The sequence below is a fragment of the Meles meles genome, chromosome 1 (assembly GCF_922984935.1).
Source record: "Meles meles chromosome 1, mMelMel3.1 paternal haplotype, whole genome shotgun sequence".
NCBI classification, from domain to species: Eukaryota; Metazoa; Chordata; class Mammalia; order Carnivora; family Mustelidae; genus Meles; species Meles meles.
In genome coordinates, this window is record NC_060066.1 from 16703896 (window position 1) to 16718856 (window position 14961).

Here is a 14961-nt window from a genome sequence, read left to right on the forward strand (position 1 = left end):
CCTGGGAGGAAGGTATATAGCAATAAAAGCCTTTCTCAAGAAACAAGAAAGGTGTCAAGTACACAACCTAACCCTACGCCCAAAGGAGCAGGAGAAAGAACAGCAAGGAAAGCCTAAACCCAGCAGGAGAAGAGAAATTGTAAAGATCAGAGCAGAAATCAAAGAAATAGAAACCAAGAACAGTATAACACATCAATGAAACTAGGAGCTGGTTCTTTAAAATAATTAATAAGATTGATAAATCCCTGGCCAGACTTATCAAAAAGAAAAGAGAAAGGACCCAAATTAATAAAATCATGAATGAAAGAGGAGAGATTACTACCAACACCAAGGAAATACAAACAATTATAAGAACACATTATGAGCGGGGCGACTGGGAGGCTCAGTGGGTTAAGCCTCTGCCTTTGGCTCAGGTCGTGATCTCAGGGTCCTGGGATCAAGCCCCACATTGGGCTCTCTCCTCAGCGGGGAGCCTGCTTCCCCCTCTCTCTCTGCCTGCCTCTCTGCCTACTTGTGATTTCTCTCTGTCAAATAAATAAATAAAAATCTTAAAAAAAAAAGAACACATTATGAGCAACCATACACTAGCAAATTTGACAATCTGGAAGAAATGGATGCATCCTAGAGACATATAAACTACCGAAACTGAACCAGAAAGAAATAGAAAACCTGAACAGACACATAACCAGTAAGGAGACTGAAGCAGTCATCAAAAATATTCCAACAAACAAGAACCCAGGGCCAGACGGCTTCCCAGAGGAATTCTACTAAACATTTAGAGAATAATATCAGTTCTCCTGAAACTCTTCCCAAAAATAGAAATGGAAGGAAAACTTCCAAACTCATTTTATGAGGCCAGCATTGCCTTAATCCCCAAACCAGATAAAGACCCCATCAAAAAGGAGAATTACTGACCAATATCCTTTATGAACATGGATGCAAAAATTCTCACCAAAATATTATCCAGTAGGATCCAACAGTACATTAAAAGGATTATTCACCACGACCAAGTGGGATTTATTCCTGGGCTGCAAGGTTGGTTCAACACCCGCAAATCAATGTGATACAATACATTAATAAAAGAAAGAACAAGAACGATATGATACTCTCAGTAGATGCTGAAAAAGCATTTGACAAAGTACACCATCCTTTCTTGATCAAAACTCTTCACAGTGTAGGGACAGAGGGTACATACATCAATATCATCAAAGCCATCTATGAAAAACCCACAGTGAATATCATCCTCAATGGGGAAAAACTGACAGCTTTTCCCCTATGGTCAAGAACATCGGGGGTGCCTGGGTGGCTCAGTGAGTTAAGCCACCGTCTTCGGCTCAGGTCATGATCTCAGGGTCCTGGGATCAAGTCCCGCATCGGGCTCTCTGCTCAGCAGGGAGCCTGTTTCCCTCTCTCTCTCTCTCTCTCTCTCTCTGCCTGACTCTCTATCTACTTGTGATCTCTCTGTGTCAAATAAATAAAGAAAATCTTTAAAAAAAAAAAAAAGAACATGGCAGGGCTGTCCACTATCACCACTCCTAGTCAACATAGTACTAGAAGTCCTAGCCTCGGCAATCAGACAACAAAAAGAAATAAAAGGCATCCAAATCGGTAAAGAAGAAGTCAAACTCTCGCTCTCTGATGATGATGCAATACTTTATGCGGAAAACCCAGAAGACTCCACTCTAAAACTGCTAGAACTCATACAAGTATACAGTAAAGTGTCAGGATATAAAATAAATGCACAGTGGGGCACCTGGGTGGCTCAGTGGGTTAAAGCCTCTGCCTTTGGCTCGGGTCATGATCCCAAAGTCCTGGGATCGAGCCCCACATCGGGCTTTCTGCTCAGTGGGAAGCCTGCTTCCTCTTCCTCTCTCTCTCTCTCTCTCTCTGCCTGCTTCTCTGCCCACTTGTTATCTCTGTTAAATAAATAAATAAAATCTTTAAAAAAAAAAATAAATGCACAGAAATCACTTGCATTTCTATACATGAAAAGCAAGACAGAAGACAGAGAAATTAAGGAGTTGATCCTATTTACAATTGCACCCAAAACCATAAGATAACTAGGAATAAACCTAGCCAAAGAAGAAAGGAATCTATACTCAGACAACTATAAAGTACTCAGGAAAGAAATTAAGGAAGACACAAAGAAATGGAAAAATGTTCCATGCTCATGGATTAGAAGAAAAAATATTGTGAAAATGTCTATGCTACCTAAAGCAACCTACACATTTAATGCAATCCCTATCAAAATACCATCCATTTTTTTCAAAGAAATGAAACAAATAATCCTAAAATTTATATGGAACCAGAAAAGATCCTGAAGAGCAAGAGGAATGTTGAAAAACAAAACCAAAGTTGGTGGCATCACAATTCCAGACTTCAAGCTCTATTGCAAAGCTGTAATCATCAAGATAGTATGGTACTGATACAAAAACAGACACATAGATCAATGGAACAGAATAGAGAGCCCAGAACCAGACCCTCAAGTCTATGGTCAACTAATCTTTAACAAAGCAGGAAAGAATGTCCAGTGGAAAAAGGATCATTTCTTCAACAATTGGTGCTGGGAAAATTGGACAGCCACATGCAGAAGAATGAAACTGAACCATTTCCTTACACCACACGCAAAAATTGACTCAAAATGGATGAAAGGCCTCAACGTGAAACAGGAATCCATCAAAATTCTTGAGGAGATCATAGGCAGCAATCTCTTCAACCTCAGCTGCAGCAACTTCTTCCTAGAAACATAGTCAAAGTCAGGGAAGCAAGGGCAAAAATGAACTATTGGGACATCATCAAGATCAAAAGCTTTTGCACAACAAAGGAAACAGTCAACAAAACCAAAAGACAACTGATAGAATGGGAGAAGATATTTGCAAATGATGTATCTGATAAAGGGCTAGTATCCAAAATCTGTAAAAACTTATCAAACTCAACACCCAAAGACAAAATAATCCAATCAAGAAATGGGCAGAGGACATGAACAGACATTTTGGCAAAGATTTCCAAATGTCCAACAGACACATGAAAAAGTGCTCAACAACGCTTAGCATCAGGGAAGTACAAATCAAAACCACAGTGAGATACCACCTCACACCACTCAGATTCACTTAAATTAACAAGTCAGGAAACGACAGATTTTGGCAAGGATACGGAGAAAGGGAAACCTTCCTACACTGTTAGTGGGAACACAAGCTGGTGTAGCCACTCTGGAAAATAGTATGGAGGTTCCACAAAAAGTTGAAAATAGAAATACCTTATGACCCAGCAATTGCACTTCTAGGTATTTACCCTAAAGATATGAATGTAGTGATCCGAAGGGACATGTGCACCCAAATGTTCATAGCAGCAATGTCCACAACAGCCAAACTATGGAAAGAACCTAGATGTCCTTCAACAGATGAATGGATAAAGAAGGTGGTATATATACACAGTGGAATACTAGACAGCAATGAAAAGAAACAAAATCTTGCCATTTGCAATGACATGGATAGAATGAGAGGCTATCATGTTAAGTGAAATAAGTCAATCAGAGAAAGACAAATATCATATGATCTCTCTGATATGAAGAATTTGAGAGGCAGGGTGGGTAAAGAAGGGAAAAAAATGAAACAAGATGGGATCAGGAGAGAGACAAACTATAAGAGACTCTTAATCTCAAGAAAAAAAAAACTGAGGGTTGCTGGGGGGTGGGGGATAGAGATAGGGTGGCAGGGTTATGGACACTGGGGAGGGTATGTGCTGTGATGGGTGGTGTGAAATGTGTAAGCCTGATGATTCATAGACCTCTACCCCTGAGCAAATAATACATTATATGTTAATTAAAAAATGGGAAATAACTCAAAAACCTATCAGCTGGGGACTAATTAAATAAATTTTGTACATACAATGGGATCCCATGTGCTCGTCAACAATGACAGTGCAAGTAGCATTTATTGAATTGAGAAAATACTACCAGGCAATACCTAAACATAAACTTTAGTAGTTCAGGGAGAAAATGCAAGGAAAGGATTCAACACACAGAATTCTAGAATGCTGTGATGAAATGACCCACAGGGATCACAGCACTTTTTAATGCTAAACACTTCTTTCCAACCACCCACCTGATAAGAGCACTTTCCGTGTATGCTGGTAATGTTCATAGCGAAGTAGGCTGCAGCACAGAACGTATAATATGATGCAGTTTATGTTGAAAAAAATGTGTAAAAAGATACCCGAAGGGATTTTTTTATATTTTATTTATTTATTTAACAAAGAGAGAGATCACAAGTAGGCAGAGAAACAGGCAGAGAAAGGGGGAAAGCAGGCTCCCTGCTGAGCAGGGTGCCCAATGTGGAGCTCCATCCCAGGACCCTGAGATCATGACCCGAGCCGAAGGCAGAGGCTTAACCCACTGAGCCACCCAGGTGCCCTGAAGGGATTTTTTTTTTAAAGATTTTATTTATTTGACAGAGAGAGAGAGAGATCACAAGTAGGCAGAGAGGCAGGCAGAGAGAGGGGGAAGCAGGCTCCCTGCTGAACAGAGAGCCCGATGCGGGACTCGATCCCAGGACCCTGAGATCATGACCCGAGCCGAAGGCAGAGGCTTAACCCACTGAGCCACCCAGGCGCCCCCTGAAGGGATTTTTTAAACAAAAAGATTGTCAGGTGAGATTTGGCATTAATTTTATTTATGTTTCTATCCTTTTCTATATTGATTTACATTTTTATAAAGGCTGTGTACTATTTCCCGTTCACCCCAAACTGTAAAGCTCTTTTTGTTTTGGAAAAAACTAACATGTGGAACAAGGAGGTTCTCACCCATGTGAGAAATTTTGTTCTCCATCTGCTCGCAGCAGAGCCCTCTCTCCAGGCACTATTTGTAATGCCACTTAAAACCCTCATCCTAATGAATCCAATCTGCATGAATAAACAAAATCAAATGTTATTTTTTTCTTCTGAAAATTATCCTGAGCCTAACTGTAATAAAGTATCAGGGGAGATGCCTGGAGGGGAAAAAAAATAATTGCAATGAGGGAGAAAATGCACTAAAATCTTGGGAGAAAAAAGTGCATGAGACACAACACAACACAAAAGACCAGTTCTAGTCACAAATCCAGAATTGTCTGAATACACGCATGTTGTTTAAGTACATTTTTATTCTCAGCACCAGATAAGATTCTGAGAGGCAAGAAGACTGTCCCTGGCTTCAATCTCCTCATAGTTAAGGCAGAAAGAAAAACAACTATAAGGAATGTTATATAAAGTGTGAAGTTCAGAGAAGACAGGAGTTCTGTGGAATTCAGGGGAGGGAGAGTTTATTTCTACCAGAGGAAATCCAGGAAGACTTCCTGAGGAAGGTGGCCTTGACCCAGATCCTCTTTAGAATATCAGGGTCATTTGTACTTGGGGAGGAAGGGAAATATGCCTCCAGAGAATAGCACAGGCCAGTCTTGAAGCAAACATTATTTTCCAAGACATTTGCCAGCAGAATATCCAAAATAGACATTTACTGACATTGTCATTTCCAAATGCATCATGGTTTCTCATGTCCCAGCTTTTACTCAAGCTGTTCCTTCTGTCTGGAAGATTCTCCCTAACCTTCACTTCTACTTCCACATTCAAGCCCGTTCTTTCCTATTCATCCTTCCCTTCTCAGCTTAGACATACTTTTTCTAAGAAGCCTTCCTTGATTTCCCCAAATGTGGGTAAAATATCTTTCCCTACATGGGCTCTCACAGTACCCTGAGCAGACCTTTATCCCAATATCTATAACACCCAACTCACAATCACCTATGTTTTTATTGATCAATACTTATCTGAAAACACTCTGAGAGAATAATGTGTTTAGATGCATTTTCGTGAGCCCAGAACCTAGTAAAGCACTATCCTCATAACAGAAATATTTATCAAATGATCAAAATTTTTAAAATGATTCAGCAGCATTCCTATACCAGAACCCCAAACTCATCCCCAGTCTGAGCTGATGATGTACCCATGTAATTCTACCAAATCACTTTGCAGAAGAAAAATACAAATGTGTCCAGACCACTTTTATCCAACTCCAAACAAAATGAAAAGTCAAGGCCAGCTCTGAACCACATGACTAAACTCCAAGGCCACCATGGTCACAAGGGTAGAGTTTGAGTCCCAGAGGAGATCCCTCAGCAAATCTATGAATAAGGAAAGTGGACATCATTCTTGCAAAACAACTGGAAAGACCACGTCTGTCACTTACAAACCAAGATAAGAGAGTCTGAAGCAGAAGGAAATGGCCAGAGAGAAAAATGAAACCTGATTTCAGTTGGCCTAATAGGTCGTCAGTACAATTAAGTAAGGAAAGGCTCTAGTTCCAGAAAACGAAAGCATTTAATACTAACCTTTTAATTGTCTTAAATGTTAACAACAGTTATTTCCAGTTGTATTATAAGGGATTCTTTAAATCTCCATAGCTTCTGTGTTTTCTAAATTTTCTATAATGAATAGTATATATTTTCTCATCAGAAGGGGAACGTGTGTCTCTTAAGCACACCATCTCTCCTGGCCCATAACCTTCACCTACTAAACCCTAAGTCTTTGTTAACTTGAGGATTTTTTAAGGGAGACCCTTGCCCTCAGCTCCCAGCCTTTTAGTTCCAGCCACACCCAAAGAAGCCTTCCTATTAGGAGAAGGAAATATGTTACTTGGCTTTGGATGGTTTCTCCATTCTTCCTCTTCTTATTGGCTCCTCTGGGCTGGAACCCAGCAAAATCCTGGTGTCTGACTGTATCTAGATCCTGGACACAAGCTTCTGAGTTTCAGAGTAATCTGGTGGGTAAGACGATGTGGGGGTGTGGCTAAATCAACACTCATCGGTATGCACGGCTGTTCTGAGCATCATGTTACCTATTACAATCAAAAGTGCAAAGGCCGACTATCCCAAGAAGGGTGGATCAGTCTGTCACGTTTCTTAGCCATGCCCCCTCCCACTCCCTTCAGTGACAGGACCAAGGGCTAAATGCCTTCAATCTTCAAACTCATGCTCTTCTGAGAATTATATGGTAAGACTATCTCATCTCAAGGAAAACCCACTAATAAAATCATTTAGTTCACTTGGCTGCCTAACAGAGCTTTGTGTAATGATGAAGTGTTCCATCATCTATTCTGATCAATATGGTAGCCACTAACCCATGTGACCACTAGTAAACATTTGAAATGTGACTAGTATAACTGAATGGATTTTTTTTTAACCGCATGTGACTAATGACTACCATTTTGTACACTTTCGTTTAGAATCCCAAAATTTCAGACCTAGAAAGAACCCAAGAAATTAACTGGGCATGTAATTCTCAACCTTTCCAATTGTAAGACCCATTCTTAATATCAAAGATATATTCAGACCTTTCTCATATTGACAGAACATTTAGTATCTGTTGATGAAGAACATCATAATGACCAAAATTAGCAAAACTTCACTAACATTTTAAACTACATTTTAATTAAGAAAATCAAGATGATCAAAATAAGTGATTCAATAACAGTTTTAACTGCATTTTAATCAAGAAAAGCATAATTACCAAAATTAGTAAAAATTCAGTAACACTTTAAATTACATTTTATTACTTACAACAGCATCCTCAGATACATATGTAATGGATGTGTGTGAGGTATGAGGTGTGAGGTGTGAGGTATGCCCACCCCTGAGACTTGTCCAACATATGGTTCTTAGAGCCTCTCCAATAACTCACAGCCCCTGACTGCCATTTCCAAGAGTGCACAGCTTGATGTAAAAATCAATGGCTTAGCTCATCTCCCTGGTTTGAGAGAGAGAGAGAGAGAGAACAGAGCCCAGGAAAGGAGAAGACCTGTCCAAATCATATAGCTAAGAAACAGTGGAGTCAGCCTGATAGCCACATCAGTGCTCTTTTCACTCTGCCACAAAGCTCAAAGAAAAGACAGAGCTGAAAACTCACAAGGGAGAAACAGCCGGCTAAATTGAAAATACTCTCTCTGCTTTCCTTTCTCTTGGGAACTTGAATGACTAGAGGGAGCAGAAATTTTGCAATATCCACAATAAATTTGCTGATGAATAATTACATAAATATGCCTATGAAGGAGCTGTGAGGGAAACAGAACTAGCCCTTTTTATTTCAGTGAAATTCAATAACTTTGAGATTCTTCTGAATCTTTTATCACTTCCCCAGTCTTTGTTAGCATCTGTGGGCATCCTTCCAGAGACAAGCATTAAAACAAAAATCACGTCTTAAAACTAAACCATGTTTGAGAGCCCCTTTCGGTGACAGGAAGAGCAAATGAGTTCTCTTCAGTGAACAATGGCCACCAAGTTCACTGGGAGGAAGATATGGTCTCAAACCCAGAGCTCTGACTCCCATTCTCTTTCTATTTTAATTACATCACACTGCCTCCAATTTCATGCACTCTCCTGTTCTTCAGGATCACTGTGGCTGGCAGGGAAGTTTACTGAAGTTAGTTCTAAGGATTTAGTGTCATTAGCTTTCAACTTTACAGGCTTCTCCCTTTGGAGTCCCAGAGCATTTTATTCATTCATTCATTCATTCATTTAAAACTTGACCACTGTGACTATGACTCTGGACTGAATTAAGACTCTAATACTTATTAACTATAGAAAGCTTGGTAATTTGTGACACCTCTCTTACTCTCAGTTTTCTTATCTGTAAAATGTTTGGATAAAAATTCCTTGCATAGTCATACTGAGAAATAGATTCTCAGAGCACCTGAGTGTCTCAGTCAAACGTTCAACTCTTGATTTTGACTCAGGTCATGATGTCAGGGTCCCAAAATAAAGCCCTGTGTCAAGTTTGCGCTGGGTGTGAAACTTGCTTGAGATTTTTTCTCTCCCTCTCTCTCTGTCCCTCCCCACCTCATCCCCACTCCCACTCATGCATGCTCGCGCTCTCTCTAATTAATTAATTAAAGATGATTTTCATAAACCTCTTAGCAGAATGCCTGACAGAAAGAACTCAATGCTCTCTGAGGCAGAGTATTAGAATTAATCATGCTTGTGTCTCATGTGAGACTATAAACTTTGTGAAGGTCAAGACTTTGCCTTTATTTCCCACCCACCCCATCCCCCATAGGTGCAAAGTTTTAGAGGTGCAGGACAGGCGTGTGTGTTAGTTATAAGTGTTAGTTTTGGCATCAAACATACTTGGGGATGAAAGCTCTAACCTGGCCCCAGAACTTTTTAAGATTTTTTTGTTTTGTTTTGTTTTGTCTTGAACATTGACAACTTTCTTTGTATCCCTGGGTCTTGATTTTCTCATCTGTTAAATGGGTTTAATCCATTAACTTGAAGCTTAATTGTGAGAATTAAAGGACCCTGGGGGGTAAGGAACTCTCATAAAGGCTGGCTCTTCTCAGTATATTCATGAGTCATCCCCGCTCCCACCTAAGGAAGGCACCATGTAATATTTATGCTAGAGGTAGCTAAGAAACAAGAACTGAGGGACTGATTTTCAGTGAACTCCCTTATTTGCTCACTCCATGACAAAGAGCTTCCCCACTGCCAATAGAAGCCAGAGGCAAGCTACCATAAACCCAGGGTGTGTTGCAATATCAGACACCACAGCACATATACCAGCTGTTCCCCCAGGAAGGGGACATTTGACCTGTAATTCTCTAGAACCAAACCAACCATCTGTTTGCAAGGGTGCTTGGTTATTCAAAATGGCTGCACACCAGAGAGGCAGCCTACTGTAGACATCAGGCTACTGAGAGTCAGAAGACCAGAGTCTGAGAATCCAATCTCACCAGTAACTAGCTGTGTGCCCTTGGATAGGTCATTTCACTTCTCTGGGCCTCTCTCCTTTTCTCTAAAAAAGGGGGCCTACACTAGGCCTTCTCCAAGGATCTCTGTAGACTATTTCCCTGTTCTAAGATGACGTAATTAGGCCACGAGCAAGATGAGCACAGAATGTAGAGCCAGAAAGACCGGGTTCAAATCCCTAGATGGTTGAGTCTGATCAAGCTTTTTAATCTCTCTGACCCTGGTTTTCTCATGGGTAGAATGGGGATAATAACCTGGCTGTTAGAACATTGGAGATAGTGAATATCAAGTACTAGGCCATGGGAAATGTTCAGGAGGTGGTGGCTGCTGTGATTATTATTAGCATCATTTTCACAGTCACCATCATTTTAAAACTACCTTCTTTTAAAAGGCGAAGGCTCCCAAACATCTTATTGCCTAGCAATCAGATGGAGTCCTGTAGGAATGTCAACACTTCGGTAGTAATTTGTCTGAAATTAGTCCATTTCTTTCTCTAATGTATAACTGGTATTGCTTTTAGGTGTTGTCACCTTAACCCTTTTCATTTTCTACCCTTTAACTTTAGTTCCTTAATAATAACAAACCATATGACTTAGTTCATGAAGAATTTCACGTGAATTTTCTCACGGATTCCTGCACCACCATCATCATTACCACCATGACCATGACATCTCCATTCATCAACACCTTGGGACCTGCAGGGCTGAACAACTTACCTGAGATCTCAATGCCCACCCAACCAGGAAGTCACTGGGCTTGGTCTCCTGGGTAAGGCTCCTAACTCTAAAGTCTGTGATTATTCCACGCCATCAACTTTATGAATTAATTCAACTTTTTCCCCAGTCATTGCCTGGACTAGTTGTATAACATCTTCCTTTTTTTAAAGCAGCTGTCCCTCTTTAAGAATTTGAAATACAGGGGCACCTGGGTGGCTCAGTGGGTTAAGCCTCTGCCTTCGGCTCGGGTCATGACCTCAGGGTCCTGGGATCGAGCCCCACATCGGGCTCTCTGCTCAGTGGGGAGCCTGCTTCCTCCTCTCTCTCTCTGCCTGCCTCTCTGCCTACTTGTGATCTCTGTCTGTGAAATAAATGAATAAAATCTTAAAAAAAAAAGAATATGAAATACAGCATTTCTTAAGTGTTTGACATGTAAGTGCTTGACACTAATTCCTGAATCTACCCAGTCACATGCCATCTAATTTAACCACTTTTTTTCCCACTAGAAGACATAAAGCAAATTTTACATGACCTCTGTTCTTAAATTCAAACACCTCAGAAAATGTCATTCTTATTTTTGGTGAATAGGAACAGTGTTTCCAGAGACTCTTTTGGTTGCAAGAAAGAACTAACTCAAGTGAAGGGTGAAGATTATTTTAAGGATCCCCACTGATGGAATTTTATTGAACAAAATAATAAAAACTGTCATGCCTCAGGGAGGCGGGGACTAAAGCATGGTTCTTGACGTAAGGAAACCCCAGCAGTGCTGTATGTAAAGGCACTGGATCTTCTCTCTAGTGATCTTCTGTCCTACCATCTTACCATCTTCCATCTACCATCTTACCATGGTAAGTCTGCCCTATTATGCATCTATCCCATTGTCCTCACACCACAGACTGGGTGCCTTACTCTTTAGTTCCCCCACTGAAATTCCCTACAGAAATTACATTCCTGACTCAACTAATTACCATTATTGCCATTTGGAAGAGTCTTTTTGACACAAGAGCACATCTTAGACCACTAATCAGCAGATGAATCTACTGCCCGTGGATGAGGCATGGTTTGAGGTTTCAAACATGGCTGCCTTGGGTTAGGCCTTCAGCTAGGGTAGTGGGTTAGGCCATTTTACTTAGAAGGTGCTACAAGCCACAGCACGTGTCATGATTGTCACTGCTAATAACAACAGAGTAAAAATTTCCTCTCCAGATACTCTCATTTCATATAAATCTTAAAACAAATTGTCACTTTCAGATAATAACTTTTCAGGTCTCACTATGTTTACAAAGTCCTAACTGATGCGGAATCCCAGAGCTGACTGTCATAACACCAATAAAAGCCACTTCCGTGGATACAGTCTTTTATAGTGCTGGCTGCTCCTTCATGAGCTCTGCTTCTCTGGACTGCCACAGCATGCTGAGTTGGCAGGACAGTTATTATTGTCACTGTCTGATGGAAGAAAAGCTAACGTTAGGAGAAATGATTGACTTTGGGCCACAAAACTAGTTAGTGGTTTATCTGGGACTTGGACCTCAGTTTCCTAAATCAACCTCTGAAGAATTAGAAAGCAACCTTTATTTTTAGCCAGTCGTGAATAGTTTTTGACAGTTACTGTGTCTCACCAGTCTCCTTTGGTCCAGATTCAGACGTTACTCCATTCTCATGCTGAATTCCTGCAGCATCCTCTTAACCCATCTCTCTGCCCTCACCAACAACTTTTCGATTCATTCCTCCACAGAAAGCCAGAGAAGTCTTTCTAAACAAGTGTATTCAGCAAATCACCTCTGGAATGACAGGCTCCTTGCTGCCCACAGAATAGGATCTGAATTCTGTCAAAGTGAATTCAGTGTCTTGGAAGGCCTCACTGCCCCTGCTCATGACCACTCATGTTCACACACATCCAGCTATATTAGCTCCCAACACGGCTTGCAAATCTCTCCCTCTCCACCTTTATGTAAATCACTGTCCACACACTAGATTTAGATGGATTTGGATCACATGATGTTATAGTGGTTGTTGTTTTGTCTAATCCACTGGCAACATTAAGAAGAATCTCAGCTTCTCTTGGAAAAGTAATAGATTGAGGTCACGGTTAACTGAAACTGAGAAGTGGTTAATTCCTTCAAATGGAACACACCCTCTCCAGTTGGCCACAATCCCTATTGTCTTATACCCAACTAGCTCTGGTCTTGATTGTGATGTACTTCACTCCTTAGATATTTGAGTTTGCAACGTTTACTGCATGGGCTCACCACCAGAAACGTTCTTCCCCATACACTTCAATCAAAATATTAGTCATCTTTCAAGTAATTCTGCCATGAAGTTTATACTGACTCTCTGATGGGAATTAATCTCTTCCACCTTAAACATGTTAATTGATCCTTCCAGCACCTAAAGAACTCACTGGATTATAACAGATTTGGGGGCAAGAATGAATTCTTATTTTTCATGTACCCTCAAACTGCCTTATGCTGTATCTTACTCTTTTAGATGTTCAAAAATATCTGTTGACTTGAACTTAGTTTAATTTAGTTCAATCAGCATTTAAACTTTCCAGTACAAGTCAACTCTCCTGTGATCATATTTTCCCATTCCTTGTCTAGACTTGAGATTTCATTAGCGCCAATAGCACCTGCTTCTCACCACAGGTCTCATCTATTAAGGAAACAAATTATTTTTCAGAGTTCTATTGATTTAAAAGTTTAAGCTCTTAAATAAATCATCTTCCAAGGAAAAACAAGAGCAGGAAATTTGCTTTGGCCTTGAGCCAGTCCTACTTCCCACACAGAGTATTTTGCAACGTCTTCACAAGAGAAGAAATAGAGAAATACCAAATCTCAGCCCTCAGGTGAGCACTGACATCACCCTACATCATGGTCTACTCATAAACTTCAGGGGTCCCTGGCTGGCTCAGTCGGTGGAGCTTGTGACTCTTGATCTCAGGATCATGAGTTCAAGACCCACATTGGGTATAGAGATTACCTAAAAATAAAATCTTTCAAAACAAAACAAAAACCACAAACTTCAGTTTCCTCAAATAGTACATATATTTCTTACATACATTTCCCATGAGAACCTATTGTCCTCTTATTTCATGCAAGTTACATTCTTATGAGCTACTTCCTCATATTTTTGGACGTTGACTTTTTAAATAACATTACTGTTTCATTCAACCAAGTATCTAATGATTTATCAGGCATTGTGCTTGGTTTTGGGCAAAACAGATATACCCTGTTCTAGCAGAAACACATACGTTTTGTTCTCAGCTCCTGGGAGGCTCACAGCTTAGTGGGGGAAACAAACAAATCGTTTAGGGACATTTTATCAAGTGCTACACATGAACAGAGCAGATCCTTGCCACCATATTTATTGTGTATGACATGTGTGTGGTGCGATCTTTGTGTGTATACTGCCATTCTGTAGTAAGCATTTATAACCTACCTCTCTGCCCGCAGTCTTGTTGGAGGAGGCAGTTCGTTAGGTTCTAACAGGAGACATGGAGTTCATCAACAAGGGACTCATCATCAGAAGGTTAGAAGCCTGTCCTGGCAACATCCATAAGAAATCGGGTGGAACCAGAAGACCCAAAATGGTGGATGCCATGACAGGAAACACCTGGTCCAATTAGGAAGAAAAAGCAGGAAATATGCTTCCCTTCTTAATTAATCAATATTTACCAACTATCAATAAAGATAGGAATCCAACTCCCAGGGAGTGCAGCTTTCACCCTCTTGCTCGCCCCTCTCTCATATCTTGAGAGTGTACTTTCCGATTTAATAAACTTTCCCACTTCTGTCACTCATTCTCTGTGCTGCATGTCTGTCCTTGAATTCATTCTCATGACAAGACTAAGAACCTTCAGTGACTCCTCCTGGCCTGGCTGAGTCAAGGCCCCAGGTCCCAAGGTCTCTCCAGTTCTCCAGTTCACCCAGGAACAACATGAACTTCTTTGCTAAGCTTTGAGTATCAAGGAGAAATAGGGGCTGCCGCTTCCCAGAAAGAGTAGGAAGAGCATGGTTAAGACTCGGGAAATCCCCTGGCTTCCTCTCATATAATCATGTCCTGTGAGAAAGCTGTTGGATGACCACTCCAGCCCCACACAGGTCATTCGACCAAAAGTTCATACACAACCCAGATTTGGGCCACCCCATTAGCTAATGAGCCACAACAAGTTGAGTTGCCAACTGATAAGGCGACACAGCATGGGTCCTAAAGGAGGGAAGAGACACCAGCAGCTATGACCTTACCTTATGGTCTCTACTTCCTCCCTCCTGTGCCTCTACTTCCTTCCGTCCTGCATTATGTACTAAGTGTGAGTATGTGTATACAGTAACACCCCCCTGCCCCTTTATTTTGCCTGATTATTATACACAGAATATACTGGTGAGAGCAAACTTGGTAATCTAATCCAGGGGTTGGCAAAGAGCAGATGGCAGGCCACAGCCACACCCATTCATTTACATATTTACATTTATATTTAC

At 40.8% G+C, this 14961-nt stretch overlaps 1 protein-coding gene across 4 annotated transcripts in view; it reads right to left on the reverse strand.

The window, feature by feature from the left end:
• The window catches only part of FER1L6 (fer-1 like family member 6), a 165098-nt gene extending 151152 nt beyond the window's left edge, over nucleotides 1–13946 (reverse strand). For 2 of the 4 annotated variants that reach the window (XM_046027143.1, XM_046027133.1), the window contains exon 1: nucleotides 6664–6760. In XM_046027143.1, the coding sequence (XP_045883099.1) occupies nucleotides 6664–6686 (23 nt within the window). In that variant the 5' untranslated portion in view covers nucleotides 6687–6760. Of the gene's footprint in view, nucleotides 1–6359; nucleotides 6561–6663; nucleotides 6761–13921 lie in introns of those variants that run through there. The other 2 variants (XM_046027179.1, XM_046027169.1) reach the window with 2 other exon arrangements.
• Between the last annotated feature and the right edge of the window lie 1015 nt (nucleotides 13947–14961).